Source organism: Liolophura sinensis, chromosome 7 (genome assembly GCF_032854445.1).
Source record: "Liolophura sinensis isolate JHLJ2023 chromosome 7, CUHK_Ljap_v2, whole genome shotgun sequence".
Taxonomy (NCBI): Eukaryota; Metazoa; Mollusca; class Polyplacophora; order Chitonida; family Chitonidae; genus Liolophura; species Liolophura sinensis.
The window spans coordinates 20,625,718-20,650,750 of NC_088301.1; the positions used below are offsets into that span (position 1 = coordinate 20,625,718).

Here is a 25,033-nt window from a genome sequence, read left to right on the forward strand (position 1 = left end):
AGTTCCGGTCTCTTCTTGAATCGGCTCCAACTGAATTGCACGCATCTGAAACCAAAACACAGCATAAACACATGTACACTGTGCGACCTACATGTGTATTTATTCTTTGTTCCCAAACATCTCGTGTAACACTCATCCCTCACCCCTCCACCGTCCACCATCCACCCTTTCATCACCACCCAAAATCTCATGGTATAACGTGTCACGGTGGACTTTCCCGAGCAATACAAAGGCGCTTTAGAAAACATCTGAAAATTATTCATATGCCAAACTCTTTTGCAAATTGTAGATCAGACGGACATTAAAAGGCATCCCATATATGTTGGAAATGCCAGCATGTAATTGTAATAGCCGTGAAAAATACATGGATGTAAATACATGTAGATCCCGCCTGAACCTCGGTCTCATCGTTCGTGGGGTGTTGAAGCTTGTGTGACCGTTTGCATAGTCGTCCATCAACATATCGTGCAAGTCGACGCCACACGTGGAAAAGTTCATCAGGAACTTGTCAAAGATAATTAAGTCGGTGTTTTACCGTGGCACATCGTTTCCTCCCACAAAATATAACGGGCCGCTGTCACATAACTCAAAACATTCTGGAGTTCACGTTAAACGCACAACAGATGATCAAAAAACCCGACTACCTACACATTAAAGTTGCTGCCCAAATAGAACTTATGTATTTTTTGGCATTTTTAAGTCGAACTTAAGAAAATTTACCTATAAAAATACACCAGTGAGTATTATGGTGGCAGGAAACCGGGCCGAACCTGGTGGAAACCCACAGCCATTCACAGGTTTCTGCGAGACCTTCCCACGTACGACGAAGAGGAAGCCAGCATGAGCTGTACTTCAATTCACACTGGTGAGAGGTACCTGAGTTATTTTGCTGCACCATTACGCCATCCTCTCGGCCATGCCGGGCCCACTTTCACAAAAGTGCATAAATCATTTCTGCGTAACTTTTCTCGTAAATAACACCGCTTTAACAATAATCTAGGCAACGTATTTCACGAAAAATGTAACGAGAAATATGGCTTAGGAAGTTTTGTAAAAGTGGCCTGAGGTGCCCTGCTCTAAATGAACTTACCCAACAAATCTAGAGATCCATCATTCGATTAGCGGCGTTCAAGCAGTTATCGAAGAGGAGATTGTACCGCGTCCCTCCCGCGGCCACATAATCTCCCACGGTCCGCCGACCATTGATGTACTTGGTCTCGACGACGCTCCAGGCAGAACTCATGTGTCTGGCATCGGTCACTACTGTGTCGCTGGCGCCCTGGTCCCTGGTCTTGTGAACGAGCCACAGCTGCCCATCATCGGTAGTGACGCGGACCCCGGCGTGGGGTATGCCAGTCCTTCCAATCCAACCCTGCAGGGGGCGCTCCATTCTCTCAGCTTTCACGACGTTCTTGTTGTAGAGTCTGGTCAGAGAAGACTGACTCTTGGTGAGACCAGAAAACCAGCAGACGATCAGAAGACAAATGAGGTTTAACGCTTTTGCCATCTCTGCAGATGATGTTTAGATCAAATCTAGCAGTGCAGAAAGTTTTCGAGTTGCAGGTATTTGTACCGTTACTGCACAGATTGACGCCAGCAAGTCAATTCAAACTGCGACAGGCTCAGCCTAAACCTAGTCTTTATATAATACTCGTGAGGAGTAACAGAGGTGTCTGTAAAACGAAGAAATAAAAATGACCCCCATGCCAATGAAATGTCACGCCAAGGAATCCGGACACCACAAAACCACAAGTGATCTCGTCCCGGATGTTTGCCATAGTCAACCAGGCCGGCGCAGACAATGGTTGACCACCGCAGCCAATCAGAAGACGACGTCCTTTAAGAGCTTATGAGAAATTCTGCCGTGACCTTAGTTAAACGCAAGTATGCGTTGACATTTTTGTGAACGAAATAAAAAACCATACTAAGATGGTCCTGTATTGAGTGTATTGTGTAAGCTAAAATACGTGTAAGATAATGATAAGGTAAACTCACGTGTATTAAACTCCATTACTATGTGCAACAAATTCACTGCTACCTAGAATAATTTAGATAGTAATGATTTGATTTGTGAGATAACCGAAAATTCTGTTTCGATTTTCTCCCTGTACAACAAGAATGTTGTCCGTGTACAACGGAATCTCTCAAAAGATTGCAAAAATCGACTGCGTAGCCAGGATGCGAACTACGAAATTGGCCGAATTCTTTTTCTGCAAACAAACTTAATCTTTTTAGACGCGAGAAATCAAATGTCAATGGATTAAGTGTCGTTGATATCAGAAAAAAATACAAAACTACACTTCGACAAAGCAGACGAACCCATGATTCAAACAAAATGAGTGCATTAGAAAAACTTCGCTCTTTGAATGTAAAAAAATTATTATTGGTAATTTATAAAAGGCAAAAAATGTTTCCCCATGTCGATTTTAGGTGCAAAAGATTTTACAACCAATTTCCATAAAGTTAGTAATCCTGCTCATAAGTTATACATTCTTGACAAAATTATTCTTTCATGTATTAAAGCATGGAGCTGAAGTATGTTTTGGAAATGGTGTACGTGTTATTTGCCGAATTGCAAGGTTGGGTTTCTGAAGTAAGAAAATCTCTTGGTCGACTTGGCCTGTATTATGCTTGGATAACACAATCAGATGTAAAAGATTAAGTCTTTTCACAGGGGATTCCCCGATGCATTTTCAGTATCTGATGCCTTGTTGATGACACAATGATCCTTTCAGTCGTTGTCATAGATTACAAGGGTTAATCAAACAGATAAAAAGATTTAAGATATTCCGAGGTTATTAATCACTTTTTGTCTGTACTTTTCATGAAACTCATAATGACAAGAAAAGAATGTTCAGCTATCACCCAATGTAAAAAAGCAGTTTTCTCTTGAAGGAGAATATTATCATGTGTGCTTTAAACTATAAGCAAGGCAAAATAAATGCCCTATAAAACATATAAATAGTCCACATTCTAAACGTCCATGATTGTTGGCACACCTTACAAAGAATGGCCAAAATTGTCAGTACTTTGTGAAACATCAAAAAGAAATCAAAACAAGTCAAATAGATCAGAAAAATTTAGTCTTGGGTAATTACGCTCCAATTTTGCCACTATTAAGGTCCTATTCAAGCACCAAGTTCACAAAAATTAAGGTCTTACACAAGGGCCATGTTCACCACTATTAAGGTCTTACACAAGGGCCATGTTCACCACTATCAAGGTCTTACACAATGGCCATGTTCACCACTCTTAAGGTCTTACACAAGGGCCATGTTCACCACTATCAAGGCCTTACACAAGGGCCATGTTCACCACTATCAAGGTCTTACACAAGGGCCATGTTCACCACTATTAAGGTCTTACACAATGGCCATGTTCACCACTATCAAGGTCTTACACAATGGCCCTGTTCACCACTATCAAGGTCTTACACAAGGGCCATGTTCACCACTATCAAGGTCTTACACAAGGGCCATGTTCACCACTCTTAAGGTCTTACACAAGGGCCATGTTCACCACTATTAAGGTCTTACACAAGGCCATATTCACCACTATCAAGGTCTTACACAATAGCCATGTTCACCACTATTAAGGTTTTACACAAGGGCCATGTTCACAACTATCAAGGTCTTACACAAGGGCCATGTTCACCACTATCAAGGTCTTATACAAGGGCCATGTTCACCACTATCAAGGTCTTACACAAGGGCCATGTTCACCACTATTAAGGTTTTACACAAGGGCCATGTTCACCACTATTAAAGCTTTATATACGCCCCTTGTTCACTACGATAAAGGTTTTTACACAAGCGCCACGTTCACGACTATTAAGGTCTTATACGAGCACCAAGTTTGCCACTATCAAGATCTTACACAAGCATCAAGTTTGCCACTGTTAAAGTCTTACACAAGCACCAAGTTTGCCACTATCAAGGTCTTACACAAGTATCAAGGTTGCCACTATTAAGGTCTTACACAAGCGTCAAGTTTGCCACCATCAAGGTCTTACACCACACTAAGTTTGCCACTGTTAAAGTCTTACACAAGCACCAAGTTTGCCACTATCAAGGTCTTACACAAGCATCAAGTTTGCCACTATTAAGGTCTTACACAAGCACCAAGTTTGCCATTATCAAGGTCTTACACAAGCATCACGTTTGCCATTATTAAGGTTTTACACAAGCACCAAGTTTGCCACTATAAATGTCTTACACAAGCATCAAGGTTACCACTATTAAGGTCTTACACAAGCACCAAGTTTGCCACTATCAAGGTCTTACACAAGCATCAAGGTTGCCACTATTAAGGTCTTACACAAGCACCAAGTTTGCCACTATTAAGGTCTTACACAAGCACCAAGTTTGCCACTATCAAGATCTTACACAAGCACCAAGTTTGCCACTATAAAGGTCTTACACAAGTACCAAGATTGCCACTATTAAGGTCTTACACAAGCACCCAGTTTGCCACTATCAAGATCTTACACAAGCACCAAGTTTGCCACTATAAAGGTTGTACACAAGCATCAAGGTTACCACTATTAAGATCTTACACAAGCATCAAGTTTGCCACTATTAAGATCTTACACAAGCACCAAGTTTGCCATTATCAAGGTCTTACACAAGCATCAAGTTTGCCATTATTAAGGTTTTACACAAGCACCAAGTTTGCCACTATCAAGGTCTTACACAAGCATCAAGTTTGCCTCTGTTAAAGTCTTACACAAGCACCAAATTTGCCACTATTAAGGTCTTACACAAGCACCAAGTTTGCCACAATCAAGATCTTACACAAGCATCAAGGTTGCCACTATCACGGTTTTTATACAAGCGTCAAATTTGCTACCATCAACGTCTTACACCACACCAAGTTTGCCACTATCAAGGTCTTACACAAGCATCAAGGTTGCCACTATTAAGGTCTTACACAAGCACCAAGTTTGCCACTATTAAGATCTTACACAAGCATCAAGTTTGCCACTATTAAGATCTTACACAAGCACCAAGTTTGCCACTATCAAGGTCTTACACAAGCATCAAGGTTGCTACCATCAACGTCTTACACCACACCAAGTTTGCCACCATCAAGATCTTACACCACACCAAGTTTGCCACTATCAAGGTCTTACACAAGCATCAAGGTTGCCATTATTAAGGTCTTACACAAGCACCAAGTTTGCCACTATCAAGATCTTACACAAGCATCAAGTTTGCCACTATTAAGATCTTACACAAGCACCAAGTTTGCCATTATCAAGGTCTTACACAAGCATCAAGTTTGCCATTATTAAGGTTTTACACAAGCACCAAGTTTGCCACTATCAAGGTCTTACACAAGCATCAAGGTTGCCACTATTAAGGTTTTACACAAGCACCAAGTTTGCCACTATTAAGGTCTTACACAAGCACCAAGTTTGCCACTATCAAGATCTTACACAAGCATCAAGTTTGCCACTATTAAAGTCTTACACAAGCACCAAGTTTGCCACTGTTAAGGTCTTACACAAGCACCAAGTTTGCCACTATCAAGGTCTTACACAAGCATCAAGTTTGCCACTGTTAAAGTCTTACACAAGCACCAAGTTTGCCACAATCAAGGGCTTACACAAGCATTAAGTTTGCCACTATCACGGTTTTTATACAAGCGTCAAATTTGCTACCATCAACGTCTTACACCACACCAAGTTTGCCACCATCAAGGTTATACACCACACCAAGTTTGCCACTATCAAGGTCTTACACAAGCACCAAATTTGCCACTATCACGGTCTTACACAAGCACCAAGTTTGCCATTATTAAGGTTTTACACAAGCACCAAGTTTGCCTCTATAAAGGTCTTACACAAGCACCAAGTTTGCCATTATTAAGGTTTTACACAAGCACCAAGTTTGCCACTATCAAGGTCTTACACAAGCATCAAGGTTGCCACTATTAAGGTTTTACACAAGCACCAAGTTTGCCTCTTTAAAGGTCTTACACAAGCATCAAGGTTGCCACTATTAAGGTCTTACGCAAGCACCAAGTTTGCCACTATCAAGATGTTACACAAGCACCAAGTTTGCCACTATTAAGGTCTTACACCACACTAAGTTTGCCACTGTTAAAGTCTTACACAAGCACCGAGTTTGCCACTATCAAGGTCTTACACAAGCACCAAGTTTGCCACTATCAAGGTCTTACACAAGCACCAAGTTTGCCACTATTAAAGTCTTACACAACCACCAAGTTTGCCACTATCAAGGTTTTACACAAGCATCAAGGTTACCACTATTAAAGTCTTACACAAGCACCAAGTTTGCCACTATCAAGGTCTTACACAAGCACCAAGTTTGCCACTATTAAAGTCTTACACAACCACCAAGTTTGCCACTATCAAGGTCTTACACAAGCAACAAGTTTGCCTCTATAAAGGTCTTTATAAGCGCTAAGTTTGTCACTGTTAGAGCCTTAAGCAAAACGTCAAGTTTGCCTCTAACAGTCTTATACAACCCACTATCTAGACGACATCTACACCAGTCTGATAAAGCCGTATACTCTCACTTCCACGCACCGAGCACACTCTCTAGTCCAAAAATATCACTGGCAAAATAAAATAAAGTAATAAAGTTAACATACCAATGTTTATATGATATATACTTTGTCCTAACATTTTCAGTATATATATGACCATTAAAACATTGCGCTCTTCCTACATGTGATATAGTTTGTAATAGAAATATTTAAGCTTTTCCACAGCACTGATATTGTCCCGCTGAACTTTTCACGTTATGTTAAACAAAGATGTTTTTTTCCTGATGCTTCTTCGGAGGCAATGGAATTGAACAATTTTCTAGCCCTTGGCACTATATACCTTTACTCTTTAGCACCATATCAGCTGACCTTACTGAATCTAAGCGTCGAAACAGACATTCGTATACCAGCCGTCACCTAATATGCTCGTTCCAACTAAATAATCGCAAGGTCAGTTTCCAATACGACGTTTAACACAAACCACCAAAGAGCTAGGAAAGTTTTTAAAGTCCGAAATTAGGACGGGACCATGCGAAGTGAAGCAGTCACTGCTTCAAGCAGTGATGTAGGAAGGACGCAAGGAATGTTGCAGGCGAATGGGTGAAATCAGTATTCAGGCCGTGTACCATCCTAGTACACGTACATAAGTCGTCGATAGTAAAATATGTATCTCAGTTGCGCTTTGATTACAACTGCTCATATATACAAAAAGGCGATCTTATTCAACACGATGAATATCCTGTGTATCATATGTCATTTTTCATTTCGTAAAAATGGAATTCTAAGCGTGCGTTAAACGCCACTACCTTTGTGTTGCACGTGATCGCTGTATACACTTACCATACGAAACAGCATTGCATACGACATATGTTACCCCATACAGCTTACACCGATATTTGAGCCTCTATTTATACGTAATGCAACCCGAGACATTGCTTTCTAAATGCTGTACAGCTAACAATTTTTTTCTACTGAGAATGATTCTTTATATTAGTATTTAAGAAAACAAGTATCAGTTCCTCACTAAAAGATCACGGTATACCCAACATTAGGGCACCTCTGGAACCACACACGATGTCTAAAAAAAAAAAAAACATTGTTTCAGACATTGCTTATTAATACATACGTTACAAGCACTCTTCAAATCATATGGCCCAGTTTCTAGAAAGCTGCTAACTTTTGTGTTCTGCAAGTAAAAAGTGTTTGGCTCATGCAGATCAGCATATTGAGATCCATGTAATATTTGAGTGTGGGGGGAGGGGTCTCATTCCATAATGTCTTACGCCCTCCACCACAACCACCGCCAAAAAAAAAAAAAGAACCTACCGACTTCAGCAATTTATTGAATTTAGAATTTAAGCTAAATGGAACAAGGTCATGAAAAACATTTGCATATTTCCCTTCCGTGTGAACGGATTTGATTTTTGCGTCTTCTCCCGATCTTATTGTTGGAAGAGCCTTGGTGACGTTATGCGATCAACCCCTCAGTTTTCACATTCGGTTTTCACCAATAAACCTGTGCGTTACGCGTGGAAAAGTGCGTGGGATGTGGACAACTTCGCGAGTAACGTAACTTAACAAACCGATACTTTTCCTCGACCGGTTTCCTGTATTTTTAAATTTTATATGATACTGAACAACAATGATGACAACAATTGTTATTCTTCAATATTATGGAAATTTTATGCGTCGAAACAGACATTCGTATACCAGCCGTCAGCCAAGAAGGACGTTCCGGGTCAATTATCACAAGGCCTAAAACGACGCATAACACAAAATACCAAAGAACTAAGAAAGCATTGAAAGTATTTTCTAGAATATCAGTTGTCGATAACAAAATGTGTATCTCAGTTGCACTTTGATTGCAACTGTTCATATATCCATCGTGGGGATCTAATTCAACACAATGGATACACAGCCCCTACCCTTAGTTAAGCCGAATTAGACACAATCATGATCCTGAGTGCCAGAGATTCTGAACAATGTCCATATTTACTTACAACAGAATTGTAATCATTGTGAAACTTAAGAAACTTGAAGTGAAGGCGTTTGATGGGATAACCTTGCCACACTAGTTAGACACAGGCTCTCCCACTGTGCAGAGCAGGGTATATGACCAAATGTCATCGCTCAGCATCCCTCGCCTGCACGAGCCGGTTCCAATTAAGTCGTGTAAAAACACATGAAAACGTGATGAAAACGTGTTGAAAACGTGTTGAAAACGTGTTGAAAACGTGTTAAAAACGTGCCAAAAAGAACTATACTTGCAACGATTGGCATTTGTAAGAAGCTCCTGGATCATTGCGCCGTGCTAGAAAGCCAACCACCTCGGCCACGGTAGTCCCCCATTCACGTAAAGTTCTCCCAATAGTTTTAACTATTAGTAACCTATTCCATTAGCTTGAATATTTCAAAAAGTACACAGTTAAAGTTCGATATATACTAAGATAATCAAATCTAAATCTCCCACAATGTTAAAAACACGCGGCAAAGACATCACTTTTGCCTGGGCTTGCTTTCTGGAACACAGTTGTCTCAATGCTGTGTCAGGCCCATACACCGTGATAACATATCTCTTCACCGTATATGTTATCATGGAAATTACACTAGGTGCAGTTTGCGACCGCTTCCTAGTACGGGCCATAGGAACTAGCCCATCTATAGTCAGAAATAAACGACGAACTCTTAAGATCAAGCTTATGTTTTTTTTTCTTTTCAGCATGACAATTATAAGGCAAAACTGTACAGTTTTTACATCTTCTGTTCAAACATTTAAACACAAAAACACAAAACATAACAATGTACATGTACAATTTTACTTAAAGTTCACGGTTCAATCTTCACTTCTTTATGAGGTACAAATATTATATTACAAATAAGCTGCTGAAAATGATTTCTCATACCGTGGATTAACACGAATTGATGCAGATGTCCTTGCTGTCAGGTCTCTTCCGACTGGCTATGGAATTGAATCTATGTGCACATGTCCAGGGAAACACTCAACTGCTAAATACATGTCAACACGGACGATTTTTCCTCATCCTGATTAGCTTTATGATAGGATTTAGCTATTACTGCTTGTTCGTTTTCGCCCCACTCAACAAACACTGGAAACGGTCTTTCATCTTGGCCTGGTCATCGAATCTGACAAATCACTTGCTGGGGTATCTCTCAACAATCATGCCATGACCCTGGAAATTAAAAACAACAACGTGTAAATCTGAACAAAAATCAAAATGAAGATTTATGTACTTTTTTTTATTGGTTGTTTAACATTATACTTAAGAATTTTTAACCGATACAAAATCTGACAATTTTAGAGGTGGAGGAAACCACTGTACCCGAAATAAAAACCAGCGGCCTTTGGCGAGTAACTGTGGAAGTTCAATACGTATGCCGAATGTTTGGACAGAAACTGATCTCCAACAAACTAATCAACACTTCATGTATCCGAGCCAAAGATTTATTTATTTATTAGTTTGATTGCAGTTTTATGCCAAACTGAAAAACATGACAGGTATACGGCAGGTGCCACAATTATGGTGGGTAGAAACCAGGTACAGCAGGCTGCTGGCAGACCTTCCCATGTACGACCGGAGAGAAAGACAGCATGAGCCGGGTTTGAACTCGCAGTGATCTGACTGGCGAGAAGAACACCCCCTGCCCCATTCTAAAAAGAAAAACTCACCAAACCCCCAGCTGCACAGGCAGCCACAAGGGCATACTGTCCATCTTCCTCTCGTAGACGATTTGCTGCTGTTGTAGCCAGTCTCACTCCAGTGGCTCCAAAAGGGTGTCCCAGAGACAAGGAGCCTCCCCATTTGTTGAACCTTTCCATCGGGATGGTCCCTACCTGCAAGGAAAATAAAGACATTAAAAACACAGGCCTCATGGTCAACTTAAGTCAGTCATAACCTTTACTTCAAAACAGTTTACTGCCCTAAACTTTTGACTTGCCTTAGGAATTTTAAAACTAAGACTTGTCTTAAACTTTCATGATAAAATTGAAAATTAGTGTTAAAATTCAAATCTAGCTCAGGAATAGTACCAGAAGACTAAATATGATTTAAGTCTAAGAGAGCTTCAAGATTTCAGGAGGAGTACTTAAAACTTGAGCACCAACAGCTCCAAGCCTGTAACTGAAAAATCTGGTAAGCTGGACAATCCATCACACTCCACACTCTTAGGTTTCAAGGAAAACTCCAAGTATAATGAATCCCATGTATTATTCTAAATAACGTAAATGATCACATTATCTTCCCTGTGATATTCGTTTGTTTGGGATTGTAAAGATATTACACATGAACAGTTATTACAGCTGTTTTCTCCACCTTTCATTGGCCTACTCACCTTAGAGGATCTGCCCATCATATTCTTACAGAACCAATCAGAATCCATGGCCTTCAGATTGGCAAGAATTTGTCCCTGAAGAGACAAAATAGATGAGCAAATTATGTACATCACTGATGTGGATATGCAGATCACTGATGTGGGTATGTATATCACTGATGAGGGTATGTATATCACTGATGAGGGTATGTACATCACTGATGTGGGTATGTACATCACTGATGTGGGTATGTACATCACTGATGTTGATATGCAGATCACTGATGTGGGTATGTATATCACTGATGTGGGTATGTACATCACTGATGTGGGTATGTACATCACTGATGTGGGTATGAATATCACTGATGTAGTTACGTATATTACTCAATGTAGATACTTAAGCACACACATGTACATGTAAGGATAATTATTTAACAGGTAAAGTCCTGGTTCAATGTGACTAGAGTACACAGGGTAATGTTTGATATGTCAGCCTGTGACAAACAGGCTTGAATGCCGAATGAACAGAAGACAAGAGGTCAATAACACTGTGCAAATACTCTACATGACTTCAAATTTCACCCACAAAAGGGCATTTTTATATGCAATTAACTGTCACAAAAATATTATTTTTGGTGCCAAAACTTACAATTTTCCAGTAGAATATCATCGCATATTCCAAGCAAAACTCCAAACACCTTTCCAAAATCAAACTCTCAGAACCAGGGAAATTGGGCAAGTTTATAGTTATGGACAAAATTTATGGTCATTTAGGGTAAGCCCACAAGCACAGATGAAACAAAGTCAGTAAGGGGATGTACCCTCCATGTATGTATGAGTGGCATAACTTCATCACATCTGCAGGATACAGCAGAAGACAGTTCTGTACTTACAGCAAAAGCCTCGTGATATTCAAACACATCTATGTCTGACAACTGAAGGCCAGCCTTCTCTAGGACTTTCGGGGTTGCATAGCTGGGTCTGGAACAAAGATTTTTCAGTCATTAGAGAAAACAGATCGCAACTCAACTTGGTGGCATTTATACGTGTACATATGTATATGTGTGCATTCAGGAGGTAAGCAAAAAGTAGTTCATTTATTTATTTATATAATTGATTGTTAACACATAGGTAATAAGACAATGACGTTGTTAATGTTGTTGTTGTTCCCTTTGTTATTGAGAATGGTGCTTTTTTTGTTTTGATGGAGGGGTCCATTTTTGAAATGCGAATGCATAACTGCTTGTGACTGACCAATTAAACTCAACATACCCGAGCAGAAGCTGGTCATTAGGATCCTGAGCCACATAGACAAAGTCTCGGAGGTAAGCTTTAGGCTTGTAGCCCAGGGCCAGGGCTTTCTCTTCTGACATGATCAGACAGGCTGACGCCCCATCAGTCTGCAACAAAGCAATAATCATTTATTTGCTAAAACCATACTCAAAAATTTTTAACTGATATGATGGCGACCAGTTTTGTGGTAGGCCAAAAGAAGTGTAAGGCATAAGGCATAATCCATCGACATTGGCAAGTTACTGACAACCTTTCCCACAAAAGCTTTGACTACCAGTAATTAAACAACTACAAAGACATGTATCAAACTGTTGTCTCCTCTTAATGATTCATTTACACTTGTATTCCTCATGTTTCCAATCTTGTTACAGATAACGACCATGGTTATCTCCCCTGGTGGCATAACTATCACTTTTGTTACTTGATGTTTCTCTCTCCTGACTTTTGAACTAAGACGCTGCAAGATGGCTTAACTGTACATCATAGGTCTTTCCACTGAGCTGCTTTATTATGCAGAGATTATCAGTCTTCGATGAAACAATTATCTGTATAACTTTTCCTTTTTTTTCATTCTGAACCATTCTGACATAATTATGTGTACTGTTCTTGAAATGCAAAACATGCGGCTTTCAGTTGGAATACTTCACAAAATGCTGTAGTATTGCACATAAACTCATCAACACCTGAATTAGAACCAGCCAGGCATAAAAACAACAAGTTATCTTATTTGAGTATGATTCTGTGCTATATATGGCAAAGTACTTCTTTACAAACAATCTACTATGGACCTTGGGATTTTTTTTTAATTTGAGCACTCAATAAATGTTCACAAAATTTCTACAAAATTTTAAGATCGGAAAGCGGAACATTCGATTTTACAGAGCAATAAACAGGTAAGATTAGATTAATGTCATCAAGCCTTAGATTGATATGAGATACTGGAGAATGGTGTATAAAGATCACATCAAAGCAACATATTACACTAAATGACCTCAAATTTTGTCCACCAAAGTGCATATTTGGAGGCAAATAAATGACACAAAATATTGTTTTTGGTGCTGAAACTTACAATTTTTCAGTAATTATCCTTGGTTCCAAGCAAACCTCAAAGCAACTTCCTGAACTCAATAGAACACTCAGAATCAGGAAAAAATGGGCAAGTCAAGGGCGAAATTTATGGTCATTTAGGGTATGTTATATAATAATATATTATAATATCACATACATTTACTGGGCACAGGTGACTGATTGCAAACCGAGGTAGCCTAAACTGCATTGCCCATCGAGGGTCCTCTAAACATATAATAATGGCAATGATGGCAACAACTGTGGTCCCCGGTTTTCCCCCCCACCATTATGCTGGCCACTGTCCTATAACGGAAAATATTCTTGACTACAGCGTAAAACACCAATCAACCATTACATGTAAATACAAGTACAAGCTACTGGTCAAGCTGTACAATGATGAAGTACCAGGAATGATGCATTGGCAGCTGTGATGGTTCCGTGTGTTTGATGAAGGCTGGTTTTAGCTTAGCCATCTTCTCCATAGGTGAAGGACGCACGCCATTGTCTCTGCTTACTGGGTTAGGTCGTCCTGTGAAAAGAAAACTGCAAGTTCCTCAATGTGTTTAAACAAAATCATTTAAACCTTTCTTCAATGAAATTTCGTAAGTAGTATTGCTCATAATTTTTTTCACAAAAAGTTTAAGTTATAGTGCCGTAGGTGACATCGTTTACGAGAAAACTGGTATCTGAAGTTTTGTGAAAGTCGGACCAGATTTTTTACCAGAAAATGAATGATGTTCCTGTAAACAAGCTAAAAGACACTTTGAGACAGATCATCTGCGACAGCCTCAAGAATGGTGGTGACAAGAACGAAGGTCTGAAAACTTCCATGTTTGACAACGAGACGGAACCAACAACTTGAGTGTTTAACAATACAAATACAACAATACATCTCAACTGGTACGAAACAGAGAAATACATGTAATCTGTTTCCATTTTATCGCTTTTCAAAAAAATCAGGAATACTAGGAGGATTCTAATCAAAACCCCCGTGAGGTCTTGTTTCATACCTGTATCATCAATTATAACAGCGGTACTGCACTGAGTCAGCACTTAACATGTCCATGTACCATAACTCTTTCATTAATTGTAACAACAGTACTGATGTGCGTCAGCACTTAACACACACATGTACCATTACTATGTCATCAACTATAACAGCCATACTGCAGTGAGTCAGCACTTCACATACACATGTACCATTACTATGTCATCAATTATAACAGCCACACTGCAGTGAGTCAGCACTTCACATACAAATGTACCATTACTATGTCATCAACTATAGCAGCCACACTGCAGTGAGTCAGCACTTAACACACACATGTACCATTACTATGTCATCAATTATAACAGCCATACTGCAGTGAGTCAGCACTTCACACGCACATGTACCATTACTATGTCATCAATTGTAACAGCTGTACTGCAGTGAGTCATCACTTAACACGTTCATCTACCATTACTATGTCATCAACTATAGCAGCAGTACTGCAGTGAGTCAGCACTTCACATACACATGTACCATTACTATGTCATCAATTATACAGCAGTACTGCAGTGAGTCAGCACTTCACATACACATGTACCATACTATGTCATCAATTATAACAGCAGTACTGCAGTAAGTGAGCACTTCACATACACATGTACCATTACTAATGTCATCAAATTATAACAGCAGTACTGCAGTGAGTCAGCACTTCACATACACATGTCCCATTACTATGTCATCAATTATAACAGCCACACTGCAGTGAGTCAGCACTTCACATACACATGTACCATTACTATGTCATCAATTATAACAGCAGTACTGCAGTGAGTCAGCACTTAACAGACACATGTACCATTACTATGTCATCAATTATAACAGCCATACTGCAGTGAGTCAGCACTTCACACGCACATGTACCATTACTATGTCCATCAACTATAACAGCCATACTGCAGTAAGTGAGCACTTCACATACACATGTCCCATTACCATGTCATCATTATAACAGCAGTACTGCAGTGCCTCAACACTTAACATGCACATGTACCATTGCTATGTCATTAATTATAACAGCCGTACTGCAATGAGTCAGCACTTCACATGCATATGTACCATTATTATGACAAATCATGCTCCTCACACCGCATGAGCTGTTCCCAACATTTGCTTTACACCACTGATGTATGTAGGCTTCTTTAGGCCAAGTCTGAACACTGGTGTTCTCGTGCAGACTACTTAATCAGCATTCAGTCATAAAAATGTTTCAGGTGTTGGCTAGAATCATGTTGTGCATAATTCTGATAAAGAGAATAAATGTGTACGTTGCATTTAATAGTATAACAGGTTAGGGCGGATGTTAGTGGTTGCTAAACACCACTTCCTGAGTCATCACCGTTACCACAGTGAATTCAGCATCATTCAAGATTTCGTGACAGACAGTGCTACTGGACTCCTAAGAGAAGCTGGGCGGAAATATAAAACTGAATTAAAGGATACCCTAGGGAACAGAGCTAAAATCCCCGTTCAAAATATTTAAGTGAACAGTCTCTCAAAATATCTGCGGCAGTTTCCACAAAATTTTTCCTGATGTGAAGAGATAATATTCCATGTGTGACGATGAATCATACAGATGTGACATCGAGTTAATCAGATTATGCTGGTGGAATGACATCATGCACGTTTGAAAGCATGACGTCATTTGTTGCTGTGTATCCGCGATGGATACACAAACGTTTCTGTATAACATCACACCAGACAAAACTGGAAACGACAGAAAACTTTTGTTTCCGTACTATCCTCCAAACTATAAACAGCGGTTTTAACACACGGCAATTTTTTTACAATTAAAGAAAGTAATTCAGACTTTCGATATTTATCATTAACTCTTTAAGACACCACCACTGATAGTTGAGAAGAAAGGACACAGAATCTGCTGACTTACCTGGGACTTTGTATGGCATGACATCGGAGAGTAAGCCTTTATCCCCTGCCTCTTTAGCTAATGAGTGAGACCTCATGGCAAACTCATCCTGCAGTTAATAACAAACCGGTCTGATCATTCACAGGACTCCTATAGACACTTTACTCGGCAAATATTTCAGCCATATTGTAGCAAAAACATGTGTACAATATGTCCCTTTTGCATTACAGACGGCCGTCATCGCTAGTGCATGAGAGCTAGGTGCTAATTTTCACAAGACAGCCTGTGCTTTTAACACAGCGGCGGTATGCTTACTACAATAAATATCTGTTTCATTGAAATTCTGCACTGGAAATCTAGTCCCCATTTGCAGTGACTTATAGTAAAGACAATGGAGAAACTGAAAACTGTGATAGATAGTGTTGCCCTTTATTGGCCGTGAAAAGCATCTGCAGCCTCAAATTTCAAAGGCCCATCCTAAACCTTAAAAAGTTAAACCAGTGGCACATTAACTACAGAAATCATATTTCCTTCCATAATTAATAATCATAAGCTGTGAAGTCATTCCTGAATGGTTTTTACCTTTTACCTTGCCTTTACAACATTGGTAGCATGTCACACCTAAACAGTGAGCCTCTGAAATTTAACCCAGGTATACTGTATTTCAATTAAAGTTTAGCATTTTTCAAGTCACCCATTTTCATTGATCTGATCGATTCAACCACCTAACCAGGATATAAAGAGTTTTAGGTGAATTCTGATCAATTTATTATAAGAAAAACCTAAAGTGTTGCCATCAAAAGTAGCATTTTTGTCAATGGAATACAGTAATTATGAAAATGACACAAAAAACTGATTCATTACAGATACAAACATCAAAAAAATGTGAAGATTATTTCTCTACACCCCATAGTTCTTTCATTATCTTTCAAAATATTGGTGTGCATAGGCGCCTGGAAAGGTTAAAGAATTAGGCTAGGTAAACAGACAACAGGCGGTTGGAAAGAACAACTCTGCAGTAAAAGCTAGCAGTACTATGGAGGGGGCGTGCCGCGCACAATGTTATCACACCTACACGTACCTGTTCCACCCTGGACACGTTGAATGCAGCACACAGTCTGTCTGCAGAGTGCCCCATTGTCTCCCAGAAGAGAACTCTGCCACAGCCGGCAACTGGCAGGTGGAAAAAACAGAAAGACTACATGATGCTCTCCAAGTCCCTTGTGCAAATGTTGAGTTACCCTATTTCTTCTCTAAAATTTGGGCCACCTGGTCTGCTCATTTTAGCATTTTTTATATATGTAATTCTAGCAGGAATATTCAGTTCCTTTATTCTCACATGGTTAGACCATCACATGAACAACATAGTAATATCTCTACTTTCCAAAACTCTGGTAATGAAATTTAATATTCTACTTTCAGCACTACTAATGTATGTCCCAAATTTTAGAGTGAGTGAGTGAATGAGTGTTTGGGGTTTAACGGCGTACTTAACAATCTTTCAAATGACAACGAAGGAATCATTAGAGTGCATGTAATGTGCCTCATTGTTGCAGGTGAAATTTCCTAGTTCTTTTATCTAGTGCTGCTTCACTCTGACACCCTTACCAAAGGCAAGTAAGCCGCCCCACCCACGCCATTATACTGATACAGGTCAACCAGTCATTGCACTATCCCTTCATGCTGAACACCAAGCCAGGAAGTCACGACTTCCTCTTTTAAGGTCTTAGGTGTGACTCGACCCAGGATTGACCCTGGATCTACCACCCACGAAGCGAACGCTCTACCTCTGTGCTATCAGGGCCGGTCCCAAATTTTAGAAGAATTAGGGTAACTGACATAGGCATTACTACATCTTCTTGACATTTCCTTACCTTTAATGTAAGCTTACGTTTAACATCCTCAATTTAAATAGATGACCCACTCGTTGAGTGATTTAGTGTCAGAATCGATGTTTTATATTTATTCATTTATTTCATTGGCGTTTTACACCACGCTCAAGAATACTTCATTTATACTAAGGTAACCAGCATTATCATGGAAGGAAATGTGGGAAACCCACCACATCCACAGATTGCTAGTAGACCTTCCCATGAACCACCAGAGAGGAAGCCAGCATGAGCTCACAGCGAGGAACATGCAGCATGAAGGCATAACTAAGTTACGGAAATCTATGCAATACCTCCTTCAACATGTCAGGTTACTGGCATGAGCACTTTTTAAAGTGCAGAACAATGACAAGAACTTCTCACCAATGTTGTCACAATGAGTTCAAGTCCAGCTCATCCTAGCTTTCCTTTCAGTCATATGCCGAAAGGCCTGTCAGCAACCTTTGAATGGTCGTGAGGTTACCCCCGACACCCATAATGCTGGTCGCCATTGTATAAATAAAATATTTTGAGTACAGTGTAAAACACAAATACATTAATACTTATTTATTCAAATTTTTGTCACAGGCCATTTACAGTAACACACTCAAAATAAATCTGTTTAACAAAAATTCTGAAAATTGGTATGAATACTGGGTGGAACTACACAAGACTGTCGAAACCAAGCATTTGTGTGATTCAGTGTACCATATATAAAGATCTACAATGCAGTGGCAATCTGGGCTGCTCAAGCCCACTCGCATCACTGGAGTACTGGAGGGTAATTTACCTCTGGGCTGAGCGCACTGGGAGTCAACATCTGCGCAATGAGCCCCAGGCGTGCCGGCACTGTCTTAGCTTTGTTCATCGTCAACATCAGCTTCCTCATCTTGCGGCTGTGCCTAATGGGAACATCTGACATAAACTCTACGCCCCCGGCAACTACGGCCTCACACTGACCCGACGTTATCAGACCTATAGCTGAAACACAAACAAAGATCATGGCTAAGTTTCTACATCTTCTATAACCAGCAACAGGCAGTTCTGTAAGTTGTTGTGCCCAAAAACTGATCAAACAGTCATATGTATAGATATATAATATATATATATATATATATATATATATATATATATATATATATATATATACACACACACATATAAATTCTGAAAAGCTAAAGACTTGCTGATTTAAAAATACTTATCTTAGTTTTGCCTTAGTGAAAAGAAGATAACACTGCCAAAAACATTGTTTTTATTGCTTTTTAAAATGTTTTTTTTTTCATCAATTTTCACCATTTTCAAACTTTTAATGTCAAAGTGCATAGTTTATTATTTACAGAGAAAAAAAGGTCCCACAGATATTTAATATTCATCTTTTCAATTCAAGAGTTTCAGAGTGTGATCATTATAATTAAAAACCTGCAATAATTTTCAGTGTTTTGGAAACTTTGACATCCCTTTACTACCCAAATTCCTCAACCGCTTCGCACATGAAAGAGCAACTTTCAGTGCATGAATTTATGCCTATTATTTATTTTATTTTGGAAAGAAAAACCAGACTGGCTGAATTGGCCAGTTTCAAGGCTTCACAAAAGTATAATTTTATCAGTCAACACACAATAATGCCTTCACAATATGCTTGAATAAACACCTTATAACATGTGGAAAGGTTGAAAAATTACAGTAATGTGTATACAATGAGAAAAAGTGAGACATTTTTTAACCTGAAGTATACAGCTACATGGGCGCTGTATGATAAAGGTACTCCACCACCCAACTACCTCCAAGACAAAAAGGGAGAAAGTGGAGCACAAGGCCCGGACTGTCAGCATGGGCAGAGGTCTGCACAGGGAGTGGACAAACGGCAGCAGGGGATAATACACATTCCTAGGCACGTTTATTCATCTCTGTGCCCCTCTGTGAGTTTCCACAAACTAAGAAAACATGAGTGCCCATGTTCACAGAAAGGTTTAAGGTATTTAAAATTCAAATTTGGTTTTCAGTGAATGGCAACACAAATAACAGATCAAAAAAAAAACAGATAAAAATTTGAAAAATGGGCAAATGCAATTTTACCCCTGTCTCCTTAAGCTACACAGGTGATGTATATAGTAGGTTACAGAAGCCTGTAGGCCAGAGCTGGTTACCTGTTGTGATGGCTTGGTTGGAGGAGATACAGGCTTGTTGACGGTATGGGAGGGATTCTGTCTGAGAATCCAGCCCCTAAGGCAGCCTAAAACATGAACAAATGAAAGGGTATTTTATGTTGCAACAAAAACACTATGCAACTGCATGCACAAAAACGTTTTTTTAATCTAATAAAGCCATGTATGTGCAGCTATTGAACAAAGTCGAGACTCAAAGGCTAAAGAATTTGCTGATTGCCAACTGTAATTAGTGTCATTATTTATTTCTTAAAATAAAATTTCTTCATGCTTTGTGGGCCAGTTTTATGGACGTAGGAGACTAGCATGCCAGTAATAAGCCACAGACCTTTACTGTCATACTAGTGGTTGGTTAGATGCCTTCAGTGAATGTCGTGTAAAACCACACAAGATCATTAAACATCCTACTAGTCCCCCGAGAATAATGGAGGCAGGGAAATCTAAAACATCCCAGTCTCAGAGTATTACTGCATTCATGTCTGATGTGAACTAACAAATGAAAAGACAACTGCCTCAGGCACTCTCGTTTTCAGTCTCATAAATACACAACAGTAGCAACCTGAATTTGTTTCTAATTGTTTAACTCCACTTGTTATTTTATGCCATACACAGTCATTGGAGTCCACAGTACACATTTGTAGCAGCAAGATTAAGGGAATCTAATTTCAATTAAATTCAGAACTGTTACTTACTTCTCTAGCCACGTTGCTGGTTTTCACCTCTTGTATAACGGTGCCATACACAATGTAATCTACCATATCTGTCAAATAAAGACACTGATGTATTAAATGTAAACTGAGTATTCAAACCTCGAAGAAATGATGGCATTGTTGCTGAATTGGCTAATACTTAGGAAAAATCCTTCCTGTCTGATCAGAACAGTCCAAACTCATGAACTATTTTGTTAATGAAGGATATACATCACAATTACCCGAGTGTGTGGTGTTATAACACAACCTATATAGTACACAAGCATTGCAGCGTCACAGCAAAAATTGATGCATTCTAGTACGATTTTGACAATTTTTCTGGTTCGGTTGGAGCCTCCCATAGTTAGTGAAATACATATGGCACAATTTAACTGTCATAATAACATGCAGAATTCAACAAAACTGAAACATGCTGTCAGTTGATATACACATCACATTCGATGTGTCGAAAGACAAGTTATCAGATATCACAGGTAAGTCCAGATTATTTGTTCAAGGCCAAACTTTAAATTTTCATTCTGTAAATTCCAGATTAAAGCTCAACCTACACAAAACCTCTGTAACCAGGGGGAACCATCTTTTTTAAATGTAGCCAAAAATCAATCTCTAGCAAAAATCAGTTAAACCATTTAATATGGTGACAGCTTTAAAGGCGGAGAAATCATAAAAATGACATCAGTTTCAGATGAAAGAGTACGAAAATTTATTCCAAAATATGAAAAATATTTTTTCTGACTTTTCCTTAAGGAGAAAAAGACTTGAAAATAATATTTGTATGGTGGGTATTTGGGACCACCTTTGGTATTTATAGTCTTTGTTTAATAATATCATAAATGAGGATGTAACGCAGGTTTAATAAATGTTTTTTGCACTACAATTTCTTCTTTTCAGCTAACAAATGTATTAAACCTCAATTTGCATCATATTTTCAATATGTTCCATAAATATTATCATAATTTAGGTTAAATGCATATGTTTCAATATAAACAACAAATTTACATTCAAAAAAAATTTATTACACAAGCATCAGATCCTTATTTAGAACATTATTATGCAACAACGATAAATACCAAAAATTGATCCCAATAACCCACCATACAAAAAAAATTTTCAAATACCATTTTTTCTTGAAAAAAAAAAAATCTAAAAAAATATTAAAGATCATATTTGCAAATAAGTTTTGGCGCTCATTCATTTGATTTGGGCATCACTTTTATGTTTTCTTCTCCTTTAAAAGAGGTGTACGCAACATGCAGTTATGGAAATGTCCGAGTTCATGGGATGATAAACACTAGATAGCTAGTAGTACTGAAGACTTTTTGTCATTTAATCCTTGTGATTACCTCTACTGATCCCAGTTCTCTTCAGCAGTCCTCTGCAATGTAAATCAAGAGAATAAAATATCAACTATAATTCTCAGATAAATAACAACTTTGTGAAAAATTTGGGCGAGAAATCCATGACCCTGTTATATTGAAGGTCATGTCATAATGAGGGCCAGGAGAGGTGTACATGTATTTCTGCTATTCTGCAATAATAGCAATAATTTGACTTGAATTTGACCTGCAAATAAATTCTTGGTGGCTAACAAATTTCAAGCCTATTCAATCCAACTGGTGTTTAGAAGAATCCCTGTCAGACTGCTTACTTGCACTTAGTCTATTGCTTTTGTCTCAGTTATGAAAACAACTGTGAATTCTCTCACTAACTGTCAGACTATGAACTCACTTCAAGGCTGTCCTTGCTAAGTCGTGTGGCATGAGAGAGGCATAATCTGTGCCTGACATGAGGAATGGCGTCCTCACTCCTTCAACCAGCACCACATTTCGTATATTCTGTTTAGCCAATGTTTTCTTACCTGAAAAGAGAAGGTCAGAAATGAGAGTTCAGATATGTATACATGACTTGCAACATCTAATTTTTCTACAGTATTTTATTTATATCATTTAATGATAGGCGTACTTTTCAAATTTAATTGTCTAATTCTTTAGAACATTTTTTTTTTTCAATGTTAAATAACATGTATTATTTACTAATTGATTGGTGTTTTTCACTTATATGATGTCCGTCAAGTTTGTGCTCATAAGCCAGGGGCTATATGCAATAATAAACTATAATACATAAATGTGAGCACAATATATTGGGTAACACTAATAACTATATATCTGTGTATGTATATATGTGTATGTGTATATATTTTTCTGAGGGTGGATTGTTGTAGTTAACGCTGTTCTGTGTGTTGTGGAAGTATATTTGTGCTTAACATCATTCCATTTATCTACTTTTAATGCTCTAGCAAGGCACTAATCAGGTATGTTAGAGTAGGCGAAGTATACAGAGGTATTTGTCTGGATCCAGTCAGCACCATGTTGGACTATAATTCTTGCACTTCAACAAACTCTTTGCTACTAAGAGTCTACAACCATTATACACAGTTCCCTTCAAACAGCTATTTGAAATAAGATAAAATTTTAAAAAATTAAAAAATAGATTGGTGGAAGGAGGAACCCACTTTTGGCCTGTGCATGGTTGGTGGAACTCACTGTAATACATCTGGCCGCACCTGTAAAGTTTAAATAAGACAAAGATATAAAACGAAATCATGACTCAGGCGTCACAATTGTAAAAATAAACTGAAAAACATGTTTTTCCCTAAACATTTAACTGTGAGAGAAAATTTTCATAATGTGGTCAGAGCAACAACCAAAAATATTTCAACAGTGCAACAACAACAACTGTAAATACTTGCCGACTGCGTACGGAGATTTTCACTTGGGGGAAAGAATTTATGCATAAATAACAATAAAGAGGTTTACCGCTTAAATTTCGACAAGACAATCTTCAGGGGTTGTGACACTTTATTTTCTGTGTAAACTTACTTATTTTTGTTTGAGCAGCTAAGTGACACACGCGATTCCTCAACAAAGACGCCATTTTCACTGGAGTGGACTTTGGACCATAGATGACAGGTTGCTTTTAAAACCTGAGCAAACAGAATAATCCGAAAAAATCATTGTGCCGTTTCTACCAATGCATATATTTGATATGCCGGGCAGATGCATATGATAGTGGTCGACAGAAGGTCTGCATTCGAAATGGTCTACATTCAAGACGAACTGATATTTTTTGTGGGGGCGGCACTAGACATTTGACACAAACTCCCTATAGCCATAGGCCAACATGTATATTTATTAGGCGCTGTTTCAACTTTCACAGTGGGCCTATAGCGTGTGTCATAAACCTATATATTCACGTGTGACATCACTTCTCAATTTTCACCTAACATCATTTAAATATGGCATCAAGTAACACGCCTACTATACCTCTACGTAACATCTATAGCATTCCAAAAAAAATAAAAAATAAAAAAAATTTAGAAAATAGATGAAAAATATGCGTCGTAATTGCTCTTACCCGTTATTGCAATTTTATGCAATAATGTCTCCTTACAACTGGCCGAAATGATTTCAGCACCGTACTTAAAAAAAGTTAATGCACCTGTGGATCACCGCACTGTTCAAAGTAGGCCTATGGGGCAGCCGTTTCTTTCCTTTGGTCAAGGTGTTTATGGTAATCACAGGTTACACTCGCATTAACCCTGTCCTATATTTTGACCTATACCGTATTTGTGACATATCTCTTTTCTGCATTGATGAAAGAAACAAAGGTCACGGGTCAACATACAATGTCAAAGCGTATTAAGCTATGTACGTGTACGCGCCTTACGTAATAATTAATATTATCATACCGATATAAGCTTATATATACACATGCATGTAAATGACATATTATACGGCCTATATAGGCCTTCCTAGGTCTTTTACAAACATTGAGTAATCAGCAATGCAAGCACTGGGAAATAATTCTGACCCATTCCACAGCAGCTATTACATCAGGAGATCAAAGTTTGACAGGTGTATAGACCTACATATAAATGGAAGACAAAATGTAAGACAAAGTCGTTAATGCTTCGGGCACTCCACCTATATATCGGTGAAGCTAGCGTGAATAATAATTTCGTCTTTGTTGGTGTTTCTTTTTTTTCTTTTTTTTTTGGTGAGGGAGGAGGGGGATACAGAAAGATTCACGTCCTATATGTATGCCTGCGTTTAAATCCCTTATCCATAAATTTTCAACATTTCAGCTGCAATGTGTATATAAAT

General features: G+C 38.7%; 2 protein-coding genes across 2 annotated transcripts; both read right to left on the reverse strand.

Moving 5' to 3' along the window:
- Positions 1-1,099: 1,099 nt before the first annotated feature.
- LOC135470722 (uncharacterized) lies at positions 1,100-1,507 on the reverse strand. The gene has a single exon (XM_064749758.1). It carries the CDS (start codon positions 1,505-1,507, stop codon positions 1,100-1,102), a length of 408 nt encoding a protein of 135 aa, XP_064605828.1.
- A 7,697-nt stretch (positions 1,508-9,204) lies between these two features.
- On the reverse strand, positions 9,205-23,815 carry LOC135470025 (trifunctional enzyme subunit beta, mitochondrial-like). Its single transcript, XM_064748720.1, is given in 18 exon segments — positions 9,205-9,704; positions 10,202-10,366; positions 10,864-10,938; positions 11,739-11,826; positions 12,118-12,245; positions 13,612-13,649; positions 13,652-13,735; positions 16,146-16,233; positions 17,206-17,270; positions 17,273-17,297; positions 18,783-18,973; positions 20,143-20,183; positions 20,185-20,228; positions 20,853-20,920; positions 22,214-22,245; positions 22,599-22,728; positions 23,383-23,433; positions 23,750-23,815. Coding segments are annotated over 18 exon segments (1,407 nt in total). The 5' UTR covers positions 23,805-23,815; the 3' UTR covers positions 9,205-9,665.
- Positions 23,816-25,033: the final 1,218 nt, after the last annotated feature.

Coding starts and splice junctions, on each gene's coding strand:
- LOC135470722 (XM_064749758.1), bottom strand. CDS start 1,507: ATGGCAAAAGCGTTAAACCTCATTTGTCTTCTGATCGTCTGCTGGTTT.